Here is a 25,319-nt window from a genome sequence, read left to right on the forward strand (position 1 = left end):
GAGCCACTGAATACCTGCCATCTGAAGTACTTGACCTGGAAGGTCATTTTCTTGGTGGCAGTTACTTCAGCTCGTAGGGTCAGTGAGCTTCAAGCCCTAGTAGCTCATGCTCCATATACTAAATTTCATCACAACAGAGTAGTGCTCCGCACTCACCCAAAGTTCCTGCCGAAGGTGGTGTCGGAGTTCCATCTTAACCAGTCAATTGTCTTGCCAACATTCTTCCCCAGGCCGCATACCCGCCCTGCTGAACGTCAGTTGCACACATTGGACTGCAAGAGAGCATTGGCCTTCTACTTGGAGCGGACACAGCCCAACAGACAGTCCGCCCAATTGTTTACTTCTTTCGACCCTAACAGGCTAGGGGTCGCTGTCGGGAAACGCACCATCTCTAATTGGCTAGCAGATTGCATTTCCTTCACTTACGCCCAGGCTGGGCTGACTCTTGAGGGTCATGTCACGGCTCATAGTGTCAGAGCCATGGCAGCGTCGGTGGCCCACTTGAAGTCAGCCACTATTGAAGAGATCTGCAAGGCTGCGACGTGGTCATCTGTCCACACATTCACATCTCATTACTGCCTCCAGCAGGATACCCGACGCGATAGTCGGTTCGGGCAGTCGGTGCTGCAGAATCTGTTTGGGGTGTAATCCAACTCCACCCTCCAGGACCCGAATTTATTCTGGTCAGGCTGCACTCTCAGTTAGTTGTTCTTCGTAGGTCAATTTCTGTTGTTTCCTCGCCGTTGCGAGGTTCCATTGACCTGGGTTCTTGTTTTGAGTGAGCCTGAGAGCTAGGGATACCCCAGTCGTGAGAACAAGCAGCCTGCTTGTCCTCGGAGAAAGGGTATGATACATACCTGTAGCAGTTGTTCTCCGAGGACAGCAGGCTGATTGTTCTCACCTACCCTCCCTCCTCCCCTTTGGAGTTGTGTTTTATACTTTATTGCTTGTCATTCAACTGGCGGGAGCGGTCGCGCACGGGCGGGAAGACGGCCGCGCATGCGCGGTGGGCGTGCCCTGCGTGCCGACCGTCCCGCGAAGCTTTTTCCGGTTGGTGGGGGCTGCCGCGGACGTCAACCCAGTCGTGAGAACAATCAGCCTGCTGTCCTCGGAGAACAACTGCTACAGGTATGTATCATACCCTTTCCGTGCAGTTTATAGAATTAAGTCGAGAGCCCATCTGCACACCTAAATTTAGTCGTGGGCAGTTACACCAAGTAAAACTTGGTGTAAATACCAATGCCTAAATTACGCGTGGACCCGGTGTATTCTATAACCACGTGCACAGATTTTAGAAACATGCAGGACCCACCCATTCCATGTTCATGGCCATTCCCCCTTTTCAAATATGCAACTTAGAATGTACATGTATCACATTATAGAATACGCTTAGACTGTTCTGCACGTTAATTCCAATTAGTGTCAATAATTGTTAAGTAGCAATTACTGGTTCTGATTGGCTTGTTAACTAATTAAGGGCCCTGTTTACTAAGCAGCGTTATAGACATGTTAACATTTTAACGCATGTTAACCATGTACGCACATTATCCTGCCTACAATATCCTTATAGGCGCCTACATGGTTAGCACGCGTGCTAAGTGTAAGTGCGCTAAAAACACTAACACACCTTAGTAAACAGGGCCTAAGTTACGTGTGCAAATCCAGAATACGAGTGGATTTTTGTACGCAGTTTAGGTCGTGCTTTATAGAATCCAGGGGTAACTGCTTAACACACTTCAGTCAAAGGACCCATAGTTTCTCAAATCACCTATCGTTAGTTGGCTTGTCAAAGATGATTTCATATAACTGAATTAGACTTTTCCCAGCATCTTTATAGTAATAAGCTGTAAAAATATCTAGGTGCTTTTAAAATGCTAAATTGTCATCAGTTCACAGTTATTAAGATTTTGTTCTTAAATTCAACTGTCAGTAGGGTCTTAATAAAGAAGGACATAGTTGAAACACATGGGTTCCAGCCCAGGGCTTTTCAGTTGCTGTTTATATCGGACGAATCCTCATTAAATAGGGGCTTAGGGGGCTGTAAAGTTCTGGCACTCTATTGTCCTTCCAACATATCATTAAAATGCTGAACCTTACCATGTAGCAATAACATTCAGAACATCAAATCAATATAGTCTTTTTAAAATAATGGACTCTCTTGACACTTTTGTTCGGGTGGTACAAACTCAAAGTGAAGAGCTTGAGAAATGTCAATTTATTATTCTGAAGATGCGTGTTAATAGCTGTGTTTTCATATCTGACAGATTTAAAGCCCCACTTTGCATAGACTCTGCCGAATATGGAGCCTTTTTGGAGAACACGTATAGGGACTCGTATGTTTGCGGGAACATACAACAGGAGCAGCCATTTTAGAAAAAGAGCAGTAACACTCTACAGTTTCTATATATAAGGGCCAGGACTTATACGTATAGGAGACAATTCAGCAAATGAGCACCCTAATGCCAGACAGTGGGAACCAATTCTATCATGGTATCTAGGCTCCTAGATTTCATTATAAAATACTAATGTAAACCAGTACCTGCAGTTAACATCAGCCACAGACACACATATCATCGTCCAATCCTGTCAAAAACAGCCCCACACCTTCGAAACACCTCCTGTAACTGTAGCTGAAAGCACCAGTGTTGTGGCCATATTAAAGACAGATAATTTATGCATTCAAATGAGCGTTTGCCTGCTTAAATTGCTTTGAAAATTGTCCTGTAAGAAAATGCACATAGGATGCCTATGTGGGAATTACAAATGGCACATATTTTCAACCTACTTGATAAAGATATGATAGGTGCCTATGCACTTTACAAAATAGGTAGCCAGAACCAGCCCCAAAAGCATACAAATTCACTAGGACTAGGGGGCATGCGATGAAACTACAGTGTAGTAAATTTAAAACCCAACGCATAATTAAACTCTGAAATTCGTTGCCTGAGAACGTGGTGAAGGCGGTTATCTTGGCAGAGTTTAAAAGGGGGTTAGACAGTTTCCTAAAGGACAAGTCCATAAACCACTACTAAATGGACTTGGGAAAAATCCACAATTCCAGGAATAACATGTATAGAATGTTTGTACGTTTGGGAAGCTCACCAGGTGCCCTTGGCCTGGATTGGCTGCTGTCGTGGACAGGATGCTGGGTTCGATGGACCTTTGGTCTTTTCCCAGTGTGGCATTACTTATATATACTTATATATACACTTGCACAAATTTGTACATGGTTCAAAGAAGGTGTAAAACTGTACATATTCTATTTTATAACTACATATATTACAGATTAGCCACCACGCACCCAAACTGCACTCCTAGGAACTCCTCCCCTCAATGGGCACAGAGTTATCATATTTGCAGAGACAAAAAAAGGCACACAAAAAATAAAATGCTGCCCTGCCCCAGCCTGCCCCTGGCCCCTCCCCAGTTGCACCTTGATCCCCTAAGAAAGCCAGATTCTATAAGCAGTGAAAATACTGGTAAAAGTAACAGAAATGCATTTTCTTCCATCGTCTAAATACAAAATTAGAAAAGATGTACATTTCCAAAAAAGCAAACATCCATGAGAAGCATGTCCTCCTATCCATGAGCAGCATGTCCCCCTCTCCTCTCTATCCCCTTCTATCCATGTGCTGCGTTTCCCCCCTTTCCCTTGCCTTCCTTCCCCTCCATATAGCATGTCCCCCTTCTCCTCTCCCTTCTCTCCCATCCATGAGCAGCTTGCCCCTTCTCTCCTCTCCCGTCCCCTCCCGGGCCTACCTTGCAGCCCTGGTGGTCTAATGGCCTCTTTGGGGCAGGAAAGAACCCCAGTCTTTCCTGCCTGCTGCTGCTGGCCTCCCTGCTGCCACCGCTTCTTGAAACTGGCTGCTGAGACTTCAAGTGGTAGCCTCACAAGACTTCCGTGAAGTCTCGCAAGGCCTACACTTGAAGTCTTGGCAGCCATTTTCAAGAAGCAGCGGTAGTGGGGAGGTCAGTGTCAGCAGGCAGGAAAGAGTGGAGTTCTTTCCTGCCCCGAAGAGGTCACTAGACCACCAGAATGTGCTACGGTAAGCTGGGTGGGGGGAGGAAGAAGGCAAGCCTGCCCAGAAACCCAAACAAACGGGCTTGCTGGAAAAAATACTATCCAGACCCCCGACAGTCTCCTGAAAAGGAGGACATGTCCGGGGAAATCCGGACGTATGGTAACCCTATGTATGACCTCGGTGCACTCCTGAGAACTCCTCCCCTAAGTGTGCACAGAAATATGTATGACCTCTGTGCACATACTGGCAAGTATGTGTTTGGCTGTGAAATTTTATTGGAGCCCTGTTCCAGGTGTAAAACCAGATTTCCATGAGAAAATACCGTATATAATTTTTGCTGCATCCACTAATGACAAATGTGAACAAATGCACCCGGTCTGCGGCTCCTCACTACCTCTCTACCCTCATCTCCCCCTATGTTCCTGCCCGTAACCTCCACTCACAGGACAAATCCCTCCTTTCAGTACCCTTCTCCACCACTGCCAACTCCAGGCTCCGCTCATTCTGCCTTGCCTCACCCTATGCCTGGAACAATCTTCCTCAACCCCTACGCCAAGCCCCCTCCCTACCCATCTTCAAATCTCTGCTTAAAACTCACCTCTTCAATGCTGCTTTCGGCACCTAACCTTTCAAGAAATATAGTATGCCCTATCAGATCGACTCTACACTTGTCTTTTAGATTGTACACTTGTCTCTAGATTTACACCTGTCTTTTAGATTGTACACTTGTCTTTAGATTATACACCTGTCTTTTAGATTGTAAGCTCCTTGAGCAGGGACTGTCCTTCCATGTTAAAATTGTACAGCGCTGCGTAACCCTAGTAGCGCTTTAGAAATGTTAAGTAGTAGTAGTGTTAGAAGAGATGGACTGAAATGTGCCATGTGAATTTGAATTGACAAATGAGAGATTAGTGAGGTGGATGGTAATAGAGGACAGCCGAAACCAGGTCACTAGCAATTCTGCAGTAGTAAATCTGTGCAGGCAAAAATATGCAAATGGACCTTTTCCTGCAAAACAGCTGTACCACAGAGAGGTGGAAAAAAACTAGGGATTTGTTGTACCTTTTTGCAGGCAAATTGTTGTGCAGGTGACATGAATTTTTAAAGGAGCTGGCATTATGAGAAAAAGTTTGCAGCTTAGTACATCAGCATAATAGAAAGAATGATAAATCCTGCAGCATTTATTAAAATGTAGATGCCCCTACATATGAACTGCAACCATGCCAACAAAAATGGGGCATGAGAGAGCAGCAGCGGTGGAGTTCCTGTGTTCCTTTTTTCTGACACTAGTGAGGGATTGTTACATATGTGCTGCCAATTCTTTTGTAACTATTGCACATGAGGTCTTTTTAGTTTGCTGCTCCTGAATTCCTAGTGCATATTAAGCCATACTTTTGAAAAGAAACCATGCGGCATGAGAACTGCCAGGTCCTATAAGTCTGGCTTAGTGACATTGGCTGAATCTTTCCCACCAGCATATCATCTGTGTTATTAAATCACTTAGAGTTCCTTTTACTAAGTTGTGCTGAAAATGGCCTGCGGTAGTGTAGACGCATGTTTTGGGTACGCACAGAATTATTTTTTTAGCACACCTACAAAAAAAATGCCTTTTTAACATTTTTGCCGAAAATGGACTTGCGGCAAAATGAAAATTGCTGCACATCCATTTTAGGTCTGAGACCTTACCACAAGCCATTGACGTAGTGGTAAGGTCTCCTGCGGTAACCGGGCGGTAACAGTCTACGCGCGTCAAATTCCACTTGACATGCGTCAAAAAATAAAAAATATTTTTCAGACGCGCATAGTGGACGCGCACCAAAATTGAAATTACTGCAAGGGCCACGCAGTAACCGGGTGGTAACTCCAATTTAGTATGCGCTGGGCGCTCGTAGGCGCCTATTTGCGTAGTAAAAGGACCCCTTACAGAGTGAGATAAAGAGGAAGAAATGCCCTAGGACAGCACATAATAGGAAGCATAGAGCAGTGAGTAAACAGTGGTCATCCTTACTCTATAAGCACTGTCACCGCAGCTCTTTGTGGGTACAGGAAGCCTCAGGGCAGTGTAGCTTGTTCCCCAAAGTTCAACCAGATTCCCTCCCTGTCGCAATAATTCCAGCTAGTCCCAGCGTGCATTTTATCAAAACCATTCCTATAATAGCCGCAAGAAAGTTTAGCAGTGTGTAAATAAGGAAATACATGTTTCTGCTGCCAGAATCAATTAGCTGTTTTGGGGTCCCTTTTACTAAAGGGTTGGCGCGTGGCAATAGACTTGCTGTGCGTACCGCAGGAGCCTGGTGGTAATTCCACCCCTAACACACACCATTTCTGATTCTATGGAAATGTATTTCCATATTGTTACTGCCAGGAGAGCCTTTACCAACACCTCAGTGGGTGGCGGTAAGTGCCCCCCCCCCCCCCCCCCCCCCCGAAATGACCACACGGCAACTGCAGACTTACAGCTTGGCCATTCTTTTTTTGGCCTTCTGTAGTAAAAGGGGCCTTGGCATGCAGCAAAAACACACACACTGCTGCTAGCGCAGGCCCCCTTTATTAGCAGCTTGGTAAAAGGGCCCCTTAGAGAATGTTCCTTTCTTAGAGCAAAGCTGTCAGCACCAAATCATTAAACTGGGCTTATCTGCAAATGAATTAATAAGAAACAGCCCCCAAATAATGTACAACTTCATCGTCTGAGTCATTAGTTCTCACTTATATTCATGCAACATATTGAATTCTGTCACAGAATAAATGGAGCTCTTTTTAATTGTATTCTTTTTAATACATTTTACTCTAGCCTACTATTATGGAAAAAGAAAGAAAATCATTAAGCTGCCAATCGGAGAAAACAGCATTGAAAGTGGACAGCCAAAGCCAGCAAGACGGAGGAAAAGGCGAAAATCTATTTTTGTGCAGAAGAAAAGGCGATCTTCTGCGGTGGAGCTGACTCCTGCAGAGTCAGCAGAGGTAAAGGATAAACTCCCTCATTCTATAAAAGTTGCCAAAAATCGTGCATACAAATTTGGGCATGCGCCCAATTAGCGCATGCAATTTAATAGAATAAAGAGCTAATTAGTGTCAGTAATTGGCTTTTTAACAAGCAAGTATAGGCACTAATTAGAGTTAATTGGAACTTACATACATTAGTTTAGGCGTGGGATCAGCTCCTAAATAACATAGTAACATAGTAGATGACGGCAGAAAAAGACCTGCATGGTCCATCCAGTCTGCCCAAGATAAACTCATATGTGTATACCTTACCTTGAATTTGTACCTGTCCTTTTCAGGACACAGACCATATAAGTCTGCCCAGCAGTATTTCCCGCCTCCCAACCACCAGTCCCGCCTCCCATCACCGGCTCTGGTACAGACCGTATAAGTCTGCCCTCCCCTATCCTCGCCTCCCAACCACCACCCCCTCTTCCCCCCAACTGCTCCGCCACCCAATTTCAGCTAAGCTTCTGAGGATCCATTCCTTCTGCACAGGATTCCTCTATGCATATCCCACGCATGTTTGAACTCCGTTATTTTATATGTGAGTAAAAAAAGGGGGGGCACGGAAATGGGAGGATCATGGGCATTTACACGCGTTGTTATGAAATTCAGGGGATAAGTGTCCAATTTAGGTGTGTACATTTGCACCACGTTTCAGTTGGTGCAAATGGCCGCACCTAAAGTTAAGTGCAACTCCTGGGCATAAGCGCTATTCTATAAACCACACTTAACTTGAAACGCAGACTACAGAATAGCGCTTTATTTGGCGCCATATATAGAATTCACCCCAAAGCGTGTTTACACAACATTTGACAAAAATTCCAGAGTCAGGACTTATGAAGAAATGAGGTAGAGTGGCACAGCTCTCATGAACATGGCCCATGGCTTGGCCATAGGATTGTGAGTTATAATAAAGAGCCAGACAGCTGCTATACCTCAGAGGCCCAGTCACTTCTGTTCAGTAGCCCAGGTTAACGAGGGGAACATGCATGAGATCAGGGGTGGACAACCTATAGCCTGCCATTGAATTTTATGCAGCCCGGGAGACCAGGGGAAGTGTGTGCAGAAAATGACATTGACCAGAGTTTTATCAATTTTAAATACTGAATTTTGCAACAATTTTCAGAATAGCCACTCTTGTAGTTTGTTTCCAATGTTTTTATTTATTTATCTATCACAGAAGGTCTATGGGGTTTTGTACATTTCTGGTTCCGATATTATATAGTGTCATGGCCTGTGTATAAAGGTCACCTACCTCTGCATTAGATGGAGTTCTTTCGGTGATTAAAATGCCATTTTACCTGCAGAAATGGTCTTTTTTGTTTATGTACCTATCTGTTTGTCAACAGTGTTCGTATTTTTTTTTATGTCAGGGTTTAGGAGGCATTTCTACAGTGGGGATAGGTCCAAATACAAATCTACATGCTGAGTTTTTAATAATTAAATCTATCCATGTAGTTTTTAGCTTGAAAAATATTCTGCACAGGGTGGACTGACCATTAGGGCAAACGGGCAGTGCCCGAGGACCCAGAGGCTCTTCCTGGATGCCCGCTGCACACTACAGCCATCCCCAGTCCTACCGGGGGGGGGGGGGAGGACATGTTCGTTCCTGCCCATTGTTCTGCTGCTATTTCCCCTACCTGGCACTTTAAAAATGGCGGCTGAGACTCCCTGTAGAAATCCCATGAGACGGTCAAGACCCGCGACACTACCACGGGACGTCTCGGCCACAATTTTGAGAAATGAGAAAAGATATAGTTAAATTTCTCTGACTGGGTAAACCATCTGGTATCTTTCTATGGATATTGAAGCTTCCTTCTTTTCAGGGTGGTGTGAATTTTCTGGATCTATACAAGTATCATACTTTTAAGACACACTAGTGACAAGGATCGAACAGCAGACCTGAATACACAACCGTGCTGGTTATCTTTGGAGAGTCAGTTAATTCATCCAAACTTCCTACATAGATTATTGGGTATGTCTGTGACTGGGATGGCCTTAGACCAATCTTATTTTGTCAGCTACATTACAGTCTTTTGGGGACTTGAATGACAATTTAGAGACAGAAGATCATTACTCGTTACAACTGCCTCTCTGGAATAACGATCTCGTACAAATCAATTAAAAAAAACAATAAATTGGTGACTTTGACAAAGGCTTTACAACAAATGTCATATTTTCTCATGCATCGAGCATATTGGACACCATAGAAACTTTGGAAATTGAAGTCTGTATCTGATCATTTTTGTTGGCATTGTAAAAAGGATGTTGGACCTCCTTATTTCACCAGTACTGGACCAATGTCTGGCAAGTCATATCTTCCATTTTTCACCTTCAAGACCGTATAAGTCTGCCCAGCACTATCCCTGCCTCCCACCACCGGCTCTGGCACAGACCATATAAGTCTGCCCAGCACTATCCCCGCCTCCCAACCACCAGTCCCGCCTCCCACCACCGGCTCTGGCACAGCCTGTATAAGTCTGCCCAGCACCATCCCCGCCTCCCGCCACCGGCTCTGCCACCCAATCTCGGCTAAGCTCCTTAGGATCCATTCCTTCTGAACATGTGTTTATTTGTTCTTTTGTTTAATATATTAATACAAATTATTTGAACTTAGGAATCTTGCCTTGCAAAATGATTATGATTGGAAATTATGATTTTAAAAAAAAACATTAAAAGTAATTTTGATGATTTTGTCTTAAATAACACTGATGAATTGGAAGTGAAGGAAGTTTCACCTTACGGGCAGTGCATCTTTTTTCTAGCCTATCTGATCGCGGTTCTGACCTATCCTATTCAACTGCAGGAAAGTGAAGACGAAGACCCTGATGCAGTGGAAGATGAAACGGGCAGTGAAGAAACGAGCTCCGAGATCCGTGATGAGCACACCGACACTTCTTCGGCTGAGGTGCCCTTGGCGAGACCTGGAAGAACAATGAAACTGCGGAGCAGCACAGAATACGACAGACCTGTCCCGGCTGTGAGAACAAGAAGAGGTCGGAAAGCACAAAACTTCACACACAATGAAGGGGAGAAGCATTCTGTCAAGCATGTGAGTGTACAGCTCCAGCATTAGCTTCTAATGTAAACTCAACTTAACTTTTTAAGCCCACCCACATGATTCCTGCCCCGACGATTATTATACCTTTGACCATGTCTCACAATCTCCTTATGCTCATTCCTCAATCTCTTCCTCTCCGTCCTTCCTACTCCTTACCCCTCCCAATCTCTTCTCCTTTTGCTCATCCTATCTTTGTTTACCTCTCCGTGCTCAATTTACATATCCTTAAAACCCCAGTACTACTATGTTTACTACAACTTGTAACATTCTCCTTCAAGACTTTGTAATTCTATTTACTATGTAAGCCGCATTGAACCTGCTATATGTGGGAAAGCGCGGGATACAAATGTAATTAATAATAATAATAAAAATAAAAAACATGGAAAAGAAAATAAGATGATACCTTTTTTTTATTGGACGTAACTTAATACATTTCTTGATTATATTAATGTATTAAGTTATGTCCAATAAAAAAGGTATCATCTTCTTTTCTTTTCCATGTTTTATTTTTTTTTATTTCTATTGATAACCTTTAAGAGTGGACTAACACGGCTACCACACCTCTCTAATAATAATAATAACTTCTTGTGTACTACACAAGCAAGAAGCGCTAAAGCATCATGGAAAGTCTCCTTTTTAAACTGGAGACTTTTTCTTCTTCAGAGTATACAAATTGCCAGTATTCCTGGATAAAAATGCAGGGTCGTGATCAAGTTTTTCTGCTATCATGTGTTATTTGCTTATGACTTTTTCACTGTAAAACACACAGGATGTTCTCCAGATGTTTCAAGTTTATTTCATATTCTGCTCAATTAGGAGCCGTTCTGAGCACTGTTCCCTCTAAACTGAGTGAGAGCCCACAGCCCTGCCCGTGGGACATGCTGTTTCACTATCACATTTTTAATAGTGAGAGACAGGCAGCAGCCACTGAAAGCACAACATTGAAGCACTGCTCTCCTCTCCCCCCCACCCCCCTCTCTGTTGGCAGTGCAGTCAGTGGACTCCCACTCAAATTAGAGGGAACAGTGGTTCTGAGCGTTTTACATACAGTGAATTAAATAAATATAAAGAAAGAAAAAGGAATTTAAATTTAAGAAAAAGGATAGAAAATTAGAAAGAAGATAGTAATAGTCATGCTTATCCATTCCAGTGGGTGCATCCCCCAAACTATGCCTCAGCAAACAGTGAAGGCAGGAGAAACTATAGACTAAATGCATCCTGGAAGAGAGATGGTTTTAGTCCAGTCTTGGAAAGCGCTCTAAGGTGACTAAAGTTGCCATTTTCACAATCACCTTTACAGTTCTCATGTAGGAAAATGAAGCCTGTTGGTTTGAAATCAGAATATACATGGATAAAGATGCACATATGAATTGGATTTAATAACTTGCTGTACTGTTAAACATATGGGTCTAGTAGAAGATATTTGTGTTAATTTATATTTTTGCTGCTGCTCTTGTAGGAAATGAAACAAGAAAAAGAAGAAACCCTTATTTTGGAGAGTAACCCACTGGAGTGGACAGTAGTCGATGTTGTCCGGTTTATTAAATCAACAGATTGTGCTCCTCTAGCAAAAATATTTCAAGAACAGGTAAACTTATTTTACTTCACGTCAGCAGTGCCGTAAACTGACAAGTCCTTATTTCAAACTCTTGCAGGGTCGCTTTACTCATACTACCCCTCTCCTCAAGACCCTTCACTGGCTCCCTATCCGTTTTCGCATCCTATTCAAACTTCTTCTACTAACCTATAAATGTACTCACTCTGCTGCTCCCCAGTATCTCTCCACACTCGTCCTTCCCTACACCCCTTCCCATGCACTCCGCTCCATGGATAAATCCTTCTTATCTGTTCCCTTCTCCACTACTGCCAACTCCAGACTTCGCGCCTTCTGTCTCGCTGCACCCTACACATGGAATAAACTTCCTGAGCCCCTACGTCTTGCCCCATCCTTGGCCACCTTTAAATCTAGACTGAAAGCCCACCTCTTTAACATTGCTTTTGACTCGTAACCACTTGTAACCACTCGCCTCCACCTACCCTCCTCTCTTCCTTCCCATTCACATTAATTGATTTGATTTGCTTACTTTATTTTTTTGTCTATTAGATTGTAAGCTCTTTGAGCAGGGACTGTCTTTCTTCTATGTTTGTGCAGCGCTGCGTATGCCTTGTAGCGCTATAGAAATGCTAAATAGTAGTAGTAGTAGTAGGATGCAAAGGAGGCAGATAGCTTGTGAATAAGCATGTGCTATTCCCGCAAGGCCATATTTACACGCTAATTTATGCACTGAGGGGGTCTTTTCCTAAAGCTTAGCTTGAATTATCTGCAGCAGTGCCCATTTTATTCCTATGAGCCCTGCTGCAGATAACTCAAGCTAAGCTTTATGAAAATATATCTGAGACCCATTGCCATGGTAAACGTGGAACATCAAAGTTTATTGCTAAAACCTGTACCTCTACTGAGTCCAGGTTTTGGCGGTGAACTTTTGATGTGGATTCTTTGAGTCCATTGGAGTTGTTTTGTCATCATCCTGTTTGTCTCCTCTGCTGTGCCTTTTTGATTTGGGTGGAGAAAAATCATCTCTGCTTGTCAGCAGCTCACATCGCAGGATCCTTGAATGTGGAGGCGGACTTTCTGAATAGGCAGTCCTTGGACCCGGGAGAATGGGAACTAAGGGCATTTATGTACAGGAAGAGAGCCTTTTCCAAATGAAGGAGAGCTCTGGAATGAGGGGGCAAATGACAAAGTTAAGAGGGAATAGGCTTAGGAGTAACCCAAGGAAGTATTATTTCACAGAAAGGGTGGTGGAGGCGTGGAATGGCCTCCCGGTGGAGGTGGTGGAGTCGAAGACTGTTCCAGAATTTAAAAAGGCATGGGATAAGCATGTGGGATCACTTAGGAACAGGTAGAATTGGGGGTTACAGAGGATGTGCAGACTGGATGGGTCACATGGCCTTTATCTGCCGTCATGTTTCTATGTTTCTAGATAGCAAGGCCCCTTCAGATCTCAGTTTGCTGTGTTGTCTTATAGGTGCCCTTTTACGAAGCGGTGGTAAGCCCAATGCGGGCTTACCGCTCGCTAAAAGGGAAGTACCACCGGGCTACCATAACAGCCCGGCGGTAGTTCCTTCCCCCTGTGTGCCATTTCCAGCGCTGCCAAAATATTTCAATTTTTGTAGCGCCGGTGTGTACCCGGCGGTAATCGGGAAGTACCGGAGCAGAGCCCTTACCGCCACCTCAGTGGGTGGAGGTAAGAGATTCCCCCCCCCCCCCCCCCCCCCCCGAAATGGCTGTGTGGCAAGTGCTTCACTTGCCGTACGGCCATTTCCTTAAAAAAAAAGAAAGAAGTACCAAGGGGGCCTCGGAGCACATCAAAAACACATGCCGACGCCCCTAAATAGCTACTTGACACACATAAATCTCTCTATATAAAACGCACCTCCAACGTTCTAATGAAGCCTCTGTTAGCCAACATTCTAAGTGAAGGGGGTGAGATCCCATTGTGTCTGCCCCGCCCACGCGTCAAACGTGATGACGTCGAGGGCGGAGCAATGACACTCAACCAATCGCATCGCTCGGCAGCGAAGCGTCAGGGAAGGAGGCGGCGCTCTCGACGTCTAGCCTTCCCTTCGCTGTGTTCCGCCTTCTTCTGACGTCAAGGATGACGTCAAAAGAAGGCGGAACACAGCGAAGGGACGGCTACACGTCGGGAGCGCCGCCTACTTCCTTGACGCTTCGCTGCCGGAACCGCCACGGAGGTACATTTTAAAAGAAGAAAAACAAAAAAAACGGATGCGAAGGGGGGGGGGGCCATGGATGCGAAGGGGGGGGGAACATGGATGCGAAGGGGGGGGCCATGGATGCGAAGGGGGGGGCATGGATGCGAGGGGGGGGGCATGGAAGGGAGAGAGGGGACTTGCTGGAAAAGGATGAATGGAGGCGGCAGGGGACACAGGAGCATGGATGGCCATGGATTGGGAGGGCAGGGCTCAGGGAGAGAGGGAAATTGCTGGAAAAGGATGAATGGAGGGGGCAGGGGACAGAGGAGCATGGATGGCCATGGATTGGAAGGGCAGGGCTCAGGGAGAGAGGGGAATTGCTGCAAAGGGATGAATGGAGGGGGCAGGGGACAGAGGAGCATGGATGGCCATGGATTGGGAGGGCAGGACTCAGGGACACAGGGAAATTGCTGGATAGGGATGAATACAGGGCACAGATGGGCATGGATGGATATGGATTGCAGGACAGGCCTCAGGCAGAGAGGGGAAATGCTGGATAGGGAAAAAAGGAGGAGCCAGGTGACAGAGGACCATGGATGGGCATGGATTGGAAGGGCAGGACTCAGGGAGAGGGGAATTGCTGGATAGGGATGAATGGAGGGGACAGATGGGCATGGATGGATATGGATTGCAGGGCAGGCCTCAGGCAGAGAGGGGAAATGCTGGATAGGGAAAAATGGAGGGGCCAGGTGACAGAGGAGCATGGATGGGCATGGATTGGAAGGGCAGGACTCAGGGACAGGGGAATTGCTGGATAGGGATGAATGGAGGGGACAGATGGGCATGGATGGATATGGATTGCAGGGCAGGCCTCAGGCACAGAGGGGAAATGCTGGATAGGGATGAATGGAGGGGGCAGGTTACAGAGTAACATGGATGGCCATGGATTGGGAGGGCACAGGTCACACTCTCTCTCTCATATACAATGTCTTTCTGACTCTCTCTCGCCCACACACACACACTCTCACTCACACTGTCTCTCACATACACACTTGCACACACTCTCATTCTCACACACACACTCTCTCACAAACACACTGACACCCAGACTCACTCTCTCACACAATCACACTTTCACTCTGACTCTCAAACAGTCACTCTCACATACACTCTCCCAAACATACACACTCCGAGGAAAACCTTGCTAGCGCCCGTTTCATTTGTGTCAGAAACGGGCCTTTTTTACTAGTGACCTCATAAAATACAGACCCACATAAAACGGTATCCGCATGATGCATACTTTGATGCTGGGCATCAAATTACCCGGCAGTAATTGGGCAGTGTTGCGTGCTGCCCGGTTAGCTTGGGAGCCCTTACCGCCACTTCGGTGGGTGGCATTGCGAGCCCCCCCCCCCCCCCCAAAATGGCTGTGCAACAAGTGGTTCACTTGCGCCCGTCAAAAACACATGCTGACGCCAGTTCACACCCCCTTCGTAAAAAGATCCCCATAGTTACTTGCTGCACAATCATTTTTTTTTCTTTTCTTTCTCCAGGACATTGATGGCCAAGCGCTTCTGCTGTTGACACTCCCAACCGTTCAGGAATGCATGGAGCTGAAGCTGGGCCCAGCCATCAAGCTATGCCATCAGATCGAGAGGGTGAAAGTGGCATTCTACGCACAGTATGCCAACTGAAATGATTCTCAAGCCAGTCATTTTCACCCACACAAGAAAAGCTCATTTGCTTTAAGAAATATTGACTAGAAGCACTGATCAATGATGTATATAAAAACACTTTGCTTAATATTTCTGTATTTTTAAAGCACATAGCAAAAAAGAAATCTTTCAAATTAATGTGTATTATGCTCTATCGGGTAGGACGGCCATAAAAGGGCAACAGGTTTGGTTCTCTTTATTCTGAAAGTGAGGTTTCTCACAGATGATAAAACACATTCCATTCAGTAAACAAGAGACATCTCCTTTCTCTTAAAATGCTGTGTGACAGTAGATTTCTGACATGTCCTATCCTTTACCAAACTTTACACACTTCTTTCATATTGAAATGTGTGTGATCAATTTTAGAGTGTTCCATGGCTTAAGTGAAGCTTTGACCTTTGGGATCAGCACATTATTATATATTTTTTTTATTTTCTTTTGAGATATCTATAATATAATTGTTGCTGTTAGGTGGATAATATATTAATGAGATCATTAAGGATTTCTTTGAACTGTATAAAGCTTTGAACAGATGATTCTCACTCATTTATGTGCTGCACAGAAATGTATAAATGAGTAATGATTCTTATCGAAGTCGGTAAATGTTACTGTCGACAATCGAACAGTTAGAAGTGTGCTCGAATGAAATGTTAATTCTATCAGCTGATCCGAAAATAAATATATATTGTTAAGATGTGTTTGTAAATGAATAAGATTCTATATATTAAATTCAAGGATGACTTTTTCTAGGTGCATATCCTTTTAATAAAATTCTGTTCATAATAATGGTTGAAGATGAAGTCTCTCAAGCCCTGTTTCCTAATTTCTTAGCACCTCACTTGCACTTTGGACAAATAAAAGAGTATGAAAAATATACCTATTGCAAACATTGCAGAGTAATTGGAAAGGTACAGAAACTCAAAAGTCTCAGCCAACAGTGTGAACTGCCTCACCATAAAAGGAGATGTTTCTTTGCAAGCGTGCTGCAATATTGAAGAATGGACAAAAAGGGCAACCTTATTTTACAAAGCCTGTATAGGCGAGGTAGTGTGGAAGGCTCAAATACCTTTGATAAAGAACGAAGCTATTCTCAAGAGAATGACCTGGAGGAAGTGGTCAGAAAGCAAGTAGTGAGGTTATCTTAGCTGTTCAGGATAGAGTTACTGCTGGATCTACCCTGTGTTTTAAAGAAACTGTGTAACACATGTTTTCTGCATAACTCTATCAAAAACTTGACCAATTTCAATCAAATTTGGGATGTATTTCCCATGCCGGAAGTGAACTTTCTATAGTTGATTATCGAATCTATTTTATAATTCACTCTATCATTAAGAACTTCATTGCAATATCACTTTGTATTCTACTTTAACATTTATGCGCCTTAATGCATACCACTTGTAATTCTCTATCCGGAAATGGCGATCACCATTACGGCATAACGTAAGCCACATTGAGCCTACAAATTGGTGGGGAAATGTGGGATACAAATAAATAAAATAAGAGCCTCTTTTATCAAGCTGCAGTGCGGTGATGCAGACAAAAGCCCGTTCGCTTTGGATGGGCTCTGTTGGTATTGCCGCGTGGGAACAGCTAACGGCTTGATCAAAAGAGGCTCTAAATTCGCAGTAAGCCCACGTTCATGTCGGCCACCTCACCTAAACGACATAATTTTACTACCTGGTTCTTCAACTGTCGTGATGTTTTGTTTAGTGCGAATGGATTGGGTCTTGCTGCTTCCTGGCTAGTGATCACTTCAACCTGTTTCTCGCAGTTTCTTCAAAACATATTACCCACTTCCACCTCTTTTTTGAAACTCTTCCTCCAGTCTATGATAACCTTTCTCCAGATACAAATTTTTGATAAGGATCAGATCCTCCTGACTGGAAACTATGGTAACTGTTTATGTTTACAGCAAAATGGTGTTCGCGCATATCATGACGATAGTCACTAGGTGGTGGTGATGTCGTTAAGGTGAGATGGCTGGTGTGAGTGTAGGTGTATTGCAAATTGATTTAGGATGATATATCCCAAATTTTATTGAAATGTCGACTTTTGACAGTTATGCAGAAAACAAGCTTTGTACAGTTTTTTTTATAATCACTCATCAAATTGCAAACATTGGGCTGTTTGTTCGGCTGGTCTGCAGTGCTGCAGGATTCCATATGTATTGCACACTTTTTGTACCATCTTTCACAGCAAAAACTGCAGTAAAGTGGATTTACAAATAAAATACATGAAGGCACATTTTAGATAGAACGTAGGATAAGTTGACGTGGTAGCCATGTTAGACCACTTTTAAAGATAATAGAGACAAAATAAGACAAGGATATCTGTTTTATTGGACTAACTTAGGGGCCCTTCTACTAAAGGGTTGCCACCTGGCAACCCGGAACTACAGCTGGCCCACCGCAGCCGTCAGTGGTAATTCTGCCTACAGCGCACAACAGGAAGTTTTCAAAAATTATCACTGCAGGGGGTTATCCGGTAGTTAATCTGCTGCCCAGTTACCACTCGGTTGGTACCTGAATGGGTGGTTGTAAGGGCTCCCCCCCAAAATGGCTGTACAACAGGTGCAAACTGACCTCACGGCCATTTCTTTTTTTACCCACTGTGGTAAAAGGTGACTCTGCGTGTAGGAAAATCTCACGCTGCCACTAGCGCAAGGCTCCTTTTACCACAGGTTAGTAAAAAGGCCCCTTAATACATTTTTGACTAGCTTTCGAAAGCAATAACTTCTTAGGTCAGAAATGAGCCAAAGACAAGTACATAAGCACCACCATATTGGGAAAAGACCAAGGGTCCATCAAGCCCAGCATCCTGTCTCTGACAGCGGCCAATCCAGGCTTCAAGAACCTGGCAACCCTCCCCCCCCCAAAAAAAAAAAAATAATGTTCAATGGACTTTTCCCTCAGGAATCTGTCCAAACCCCCTTTAAATTCCGTAAGGCCAGCTGCTGTCACTACATTCTCCGGCAACCAGTTCCAGATTCTAACTACACGCTGAGTAAAGAAAAACTTTCTCCTATTTGTTTTAAATCTACCATATTCTAGCTTCATCTTGTGTCCCCTGGTTTTGTTGTTGTTTGAAAGTGTAAACAAACGCTTCACATCTGTCCGCTCTACTCTGCTCATTATCTTGTAGACTTCTATGATATCACCCCTCAGCCGCCTTTTCTCCAAGCTGAAGAGCCCTAACCGTCTTAGCCTTTCCTCATAGGGAAGTCGTTCCATTCCCTTTATCATTTTCGTCGCCCTTCTTTGCACCTTCGCTAATTCCTTTATATCTTTTTTGAGATGCGGCAACCAGAATTGGACACAATACTTGAGGTGCGGTCGCACCATGGAGTGATACAGCGGCTACAAATATCAGATTATATAAGTGAAACCTTTCCCTCTGAGACTGTCATTGGAATGCTTTTATGTTTCATTTATATATTCTGATATTTGTCGTCTTCTCGTGTCTGACCCAAAGAAGAAGGTATTGTGGTATCCAGTTAAGTGGAACTTCAGTTGGCAGAACATATAGAAACATGATGGCAGATAAAGACCAAATGGTCCATCCAGTCTTCCCATCTTCCGTAACCACTAACTCTTCCTTTTCCTGAGGGGATCCCACGTACTTGTCCCACACTTTCTTAAATTCTGACACAGCCCTCGTCTCCATGACCTCCACCAGGAGGCCATTCCACGCTTCCACCACCTTTTCCGTGAGCGAATATTTTCTTAAGATTCCTCCTAAGCCTATTTCCTCTTAACTTCATCGTATGCCCCCTCATTCCAGAGTTTTCCTTTGTTTGAAAAAAGGCTCACTTCTTGTACATTAAAGCCCCTGAGATATTTAAACGTTTCTATCATGTCTCCCTTCTCTTTTCTAGCATATACATGTTGAAGTTCATAAGCTTGTCCCTATATGTTTTATGTCCAAGACCGCTTACCAGATTTGTAGCCACCCTCTGGACCGACTCCATTGTGTTTATATCTTTCTGTAGATGCGGCCTCCAAAATTGCACACAGTACTCTAAATGGGGCCTCAGCAGAGTGTACTTTCAGATCATTTATTCTTTTGACCATGTAGAAAACTGATATTGCAGGGCAGGGATAAAGGAACATTTCTTTCCTAAAAGTACACACACAGTAGGCAAGACCATGTACACAGTATCTGCCATCGTTTAACACTGCGTGAGCGTATGCATGCACTTTTTATTTATTTATTTTTATTTGTTACATTTGTATCCCACATTTTCCCACATATTTGCAGGCTCAATGTGCCTTACATAATACCGTGAAGGCATTCGCCAAGCCCGGTACGGGATAAGTACAAAATGTTGTACTGGGATAGGGAAGATAAGATTCAATCAAGTTGGGTTTGAGGTAAAAGGGTTTGTTAATGTCCAATACGATCTTTGATAGTGAAGTGTTGCAGGGTTGAGTCATTTAACTTTTAATCACACAACCACCATGGGCATGGATAACTTCTGTTTCAAATCAGCTGAGTCATGCGGGCTGAAAGAAGCAGGACTACATTGGCCGTTAGGCATCCTATTGAAAAAGCATCATAATGTCTGACATTCAAACGGGATAAGTATCATGGGGCCTCTTTGCTAAACTTCAGCAATATGGTAATGCACATTAAAAGCCAAATCAGCCATTACCATTCAAAAATTCTGGCACAATACAGGTAAAATATTCATGCGCTCTGCTGTGTGCAAAGCAGCTTATAGATATTAAAATGAGTTAACACTGATGGCAATAAATTTTGCAATCGGCGTTAAGCCAGGGAAATTTAAATATGCCTTTTGTGTCTCTCTGCGCCCTGATTGCTGTTTTGTTTGCAGTTACTTTTTTTTCCTACTTCTTTGGTGAATTATAGTGGCATCTTTGTTCTCTTCTTGCTAATAGGACAGACAATAACTTGTTTCCATTTCAATGTTGTTGTTTGTTTTTTTTTTATGCTGATTCATAGTAGGGATGTGCAGCCAGAAAAATGTTTTGTTTTGTGTCATTTCCCAGAATGTTTGTTTTATTCATTTTCAATTGCCCATTTTGTCATCACAGGAGTAAAGTCACTGAGTGTGAGCTATTTACAGAAAAAGTGCACAGTTTTTCCAATAGTACGTGCATGTGTGTATAGATTTGCACATGCACAGTGGTCTGAACGGGCACAGTATAGCAAACGAGTGTGTACTTGTAGCCAAGAAAAATACATGAAATGTGTTTTTTTCCTGCTCATTTCTGTTCATTAATGACATAGGATATATCATTAATCAAATCAAAACAGGGTTCTAAATGAATAGCGCACACTTATGTGTAAGGAGGAAAAAGCCTCGCGCAGACTCCTATTTTACTAAAGCAAATAGTCTAGTTGGAGTTGGACTTCCTCATCATCAGCTAAAAAACCTCCAGGTACTTTATAGAAGTAGGTTTTTTTTTTTTTTTTAGTTTTTAGTTACATTTGTACCCTGCGCTTTCCCACTCACGGCAGGCTCAATGCGGCTTACATATACAGGTACTTATTTGTACCTGGGGCAATGGATCAAAAGTATCAAAAGCTTTCAAACTTAGCTTTGGTAATCTTGGTCTCAATGCCTTTCTGCGAACGTTCACGGTGATCTACGGCGGGCAGCGTTTCGAATTACTTCTGCTTCAGGATCACAGACCAAGTATTCTCCACTCAATCTTGTCGGCGGTCGCAATTGATTTATGTATTTAACTGGTACAGAGGTTCATTCCCCATACGATTTGTGAGTTGGATAGGATATATCATTGACATGTCCCATGTTATCGCAAATGACAGCTCATTCCTAATTGATGGTTCCTCTTTATTTTCTAGAACTACTCATAAGACTTCCTTAACATTTATTTATTTATTTATTTATTTGTAGCATTTGTATCCCACATTTCCCCACCAATTTGCAGGCTCACTGTGGCTTACATAATCACTCACTCACTTCACGTCAGCTTGTTAGTAATCTGGGGTCCTTTTTCTAGTATAGTTTGGGTCTGATCTAGAGTTTAAATTCAACCAAACAATACTGTGATCATTGGACCCAGGCTGTCCCCTGCCATAAATTTAGTCTTACTCTGCAACTATCAGTACCAGCTTCAGTGTCACTTTGCCACAAGTAAGTCCTCAATTAATTGTTTGAGAAAGAGTTTTTGCAAGGATTCAAGTATTTCTCTACTTCTGTATTTCGGTTTAGGTCCTCCTTCATAACACCTCACTTTTGCATACTATCCTTTAAATGATTCCTATCATATCTATATCTACCTCTTTCCCTTGTGGTAGCAGCCTATACGTGACATCTATATTCATATTAGACCTCTTAGGTTTCCTCAGTATCACTCAGCAACTCAACTGCGCCTTGTTCACTTGAGCAGTTGGCTGGGCAGACTAGACGGTCTTTTTCTGCCTTTATATTTCCATCTTTCCGTTCCTTAATTTAACCCCCATTCCTTTCTCTTTCTTTACCTATCATATCCTTTTTGAAAAGAGGATGTCCTGCTATAATCACCTCCCAATCCAGATAATCGCTGAACTATGACCCAGTTACTGTAACCACATTAATACCCTCTTACATAGTGGCATCCTTCAGTTTACCCTAACCAACCAACTTAATTCTACCAGCCCACCTACACTACCCCTGATCTGAAGACACTAAATCTGGCACCAATCACACCTCTGACCTAATTTCCAAATCCCCTTATACTCAATCTCCACCCTTCTGTTCTCTACCTTTTATACCATTCCCCCCCCCCCCCCCCCCCCCAATCTCCTTCCCTTTACCTATCCTATTCTTTCCTTGTCTACCTCCCCTACTCCAATTCATTATTCTTGGGCACTGTTGCCATTATATTTACCACAGTTTATAATATTCTTCTTACATGTACTTTGTAATGCTTTTCTTTACTATGTAAGCCACATTGAACCTGCTGTATGTGGGAAAGTGTGGGGTACAAATGTAATAAATAAATCAGTGAATTGATTAAACAGAGGTGTGAAAGTACAATCCTGGAGGGCCAAAACGAATCAAGTTTTCAGGATATCCTTGATGAATATTCATGTCCATATTTAGTGACTAACATACTAATCTTTACTTTTGTTGTGTTACCAATAATAAAAATCTCAAATATTTTGTTCAATTATTCAATTCATATATTTTTCTCTATCATTTTGACATGCTTATACAAAAAGTACAAAAAAATACACAAAATATACAAGTAACAAAAAAACAGAATCAAAAGCAAATGATGTCCAACATTTTCCTCTGTCCCGTTGTGGATACTGTGTGAAAGTCTTGATCACAAATATGTTTTTACTAGTTATATTCCAAACTAGTCTGTATCCAACATGAAATGTGCAACGGTAACTGAAATGTAATGATTGTTCATTCCAGACTCTGCATATGCAGAAACCGTAAAATATATACGTAAGATTTTACTTGTTGCTAATCCATTTCCAAACACTCTGCATCCGGCAATGAAATGTTCAACAGCTGAATCGGAAGCCCAATTTCAAATAGTTATCTCAGTGTCGCACATCATCTGAGTAAATATTTTAAACATTCCAACAGACGAATCTCCAAATATCTCTGGAATATGCATGAGATCTCTTTGTATACAATGAAGGCAGTGCATTCAAATATCACACATGGATATTCATTAGAGGTAACCTGAAAACCTGACTTTGCTACTCTCCAGGATTGCAGGTTGTCAAGGCCATACTCTTTAGTATGTATATACATGATTTTCCAAGTTTTATTACCTAAATAAAAATCTGTCAAAGTGCAAACATATTTGTAGCATTGTTATCATATTAGAAATTTCTGAAATAAGATGTATCACATATAACCGTATTCATCCCCCTTGGATTTTCATATATGTGATCGACCTAGTTTCCTATTTTCAGCAACATATTCCCCCCCAATATTCAGCTGGAGGTAGTGAGGGTTTTGCTGCCCACTGCTAGTGTTATTTTCTGGATCCAGAGTCTGCATCTCATGTGCCACAAGAAGGTTATATGGCTATTTATGTTATTCTCCTAGAGGTCAGGGGTTAAGATAGATCTTCATTGATTCCAGAAGTATCAGTCAGACAATTTGATACTTCAGTTTTATTACCAGGTAGTGAAGATTTATTTGTAACAAATCCGTTAAGAGAACATTGATAGTTATGGCTTTGTTGCCTTCATTTGCCATGCTTCAATAAATCATTATATTTCCAGAATATATTTTTCCTCAGCCTTGTTATTCCTAGCCAATAGTGAGAATTTGAAACATGCAAGGTGTAAAAATTTTCCCTACATTCAGCACATAATATCCCATAATTAAATTTACACCAGACAACTTGTTCCCTGGTTAAAATGTAACTGGTTAATTTTAGGAGAAGCAAGGATAACCAGATAGTGTCGATATTCATTCTATTATGTTTAGGATAGCATTTTCCAGTGGTCCAATTTAAAGGCGAAGTCAGTTGAATACCTTTTAAAAGATAACCAGATAATGCCCCACTCAGCATTACCCTCAAACTTTTTATACTTATTAATCATGGAGGGAGAAAGTTTAGTACCACAATTTGGATCAAATGACTGGAAATGTAATGCTAAGAAATGCAGGGTCATGCACTTAGGTTACAAGAATCCAAGGGAGAGGTACAATATGGAGGTGAAGTGCTTCTGTGTACAAAAGAAGAGCGGGACTTGGGGGTGATTGTATCTGCTGACCTTAAGGTTTCCAAACAGGTAGAAAAAGTGATGGTCAAAGCCAGAAGGATGTTTAACCTAATTGTGCAAAAGACGGAAGGATTTATACTACAACTGATTTAATCAATCTGATAAAGAGGACAACGTCGGACATTATCTGTTTGGTATTTTTTGGAGTTTGTATTTTCTGTATATTTTTGTGTTGGTATTTATTGTATTTATTGTTTGAAAAAGTTGAATGATAAAATATGCAAATTGAATAGTTGAACAAAGTATATATGAAGTTTATTATTGAAGAAGAGGTTAAAAAATGGTATATTAGTCAATTTAGTAGGATACGTAAAATTGATTTGGCTAATTATTGCAGATATACACCCCTGTAACTTTGTAGTAACAATAATTATGCATGAGAGAGATTTGCATCTCTCTTGAATATTCATGGTGGTGACTGGCTGTGGAGCCCCCAGGACAGGCTTGGGAATCTACAAGTTCCGTGTGTAAGTGGGAGTAATGCCCTTGCTTCACCCAGAGTCTGCCAATGTGTACGTCCAACTGCCAAATGTACGCTAACAGAGACGTGCGTAATTACAGAATAATGTGTAGGTGGATTTTCAGCATTTATGCGTTGTGTGCTAGGATTCTAAACTTTTATATGTGTAACTAATATGTAAGATTAGCATTTATGTTATAGAATTATTGTATATTACAAGGAAGCAACTCTACCTTTCATAGACAAATCTCTGCTTTCTGATGAAGTTCTTTCTTGTTGTATCTCATAAGAACACACCTCAGACTGCCAGTGTGTACATGTATTAGGGATGTGCTTGGCTACGCAAAGCTTTACTGATTTCAAGACTAGAGGAGTTTGTTCATGAGAGTGTTTGTATGATTTTGTGCGAAGGGACAGCACGGCGGCGCAGTATATTGCTTCCATCAAACGTACTGAATTTTATAATACAGCCGTACGTACTTTGCTACACTTCGCGACCCCTGACGCAGGCACTCAGCGCCGAAACACGGACCGTGTCGGGTCCATTCAAAGATTTGTTCCTCAAAACACACGATTAAAGGTTTCAGTCCCCTTTTGTTTGAAGGCTCCTGGTACTTTTTTGATTTGCT

The 25,319-nt window shown here is 42.7% G+C and overlaps 1 protein-coding gene across 3 annotated transcripts in view; it reads left to right on the top strand.

Annotated features, from left to right (window-relative positions):
• Positions 1-16,289, top strand: part of SFMBT2 (Scm like with four mbt domains 2) — a 229,729-nt gene extending 213,440 nt beyond the window's left edge. For all 3 annotated transcript variants that reach the window (XM_030216279.1, XM_030216281.1, XM_030216280.1), the window contains 4 exons: positions 6,814-6,983; positions 9,817-10,062; positions 11,531-11,659; positions 15,342-16,289. In XM_030216279.1, the coding sequence (XP_030072139.1) occupies positions 6,814-6,983; positions 9,817-10,062; positions 11,531-11,659; positions 15,342-15,482 (686 nt within the window). In that variant the 3' untranslated portion in view covers positions 15,483-16,289. The remainder of the gene's footprint in view (positions 1-6,813; positions 6,984-9,816; positions 10,063-11,530; positions 11,660-15,341) is intronic.
• The last annotated feature ends 9,030 nt before the right edge of the window (positions 16,290-25,319 follow it).

The sequence above is a fragment of the Microcaecilia unicolor genome, chromosome 10 (genome assembly GCF_901765095.1).
Source record: "Microcaecilia unicolor chromosome 10, aMicUni1.1, whole genome shotgun sequence".
Taxonomy (NCBI): Eukaryota; Metazoa; Chordata; class Amphibia; order Gymnophiona; family Siphonopidae; genus Microcaecilia; species Microcaecilia unicolor.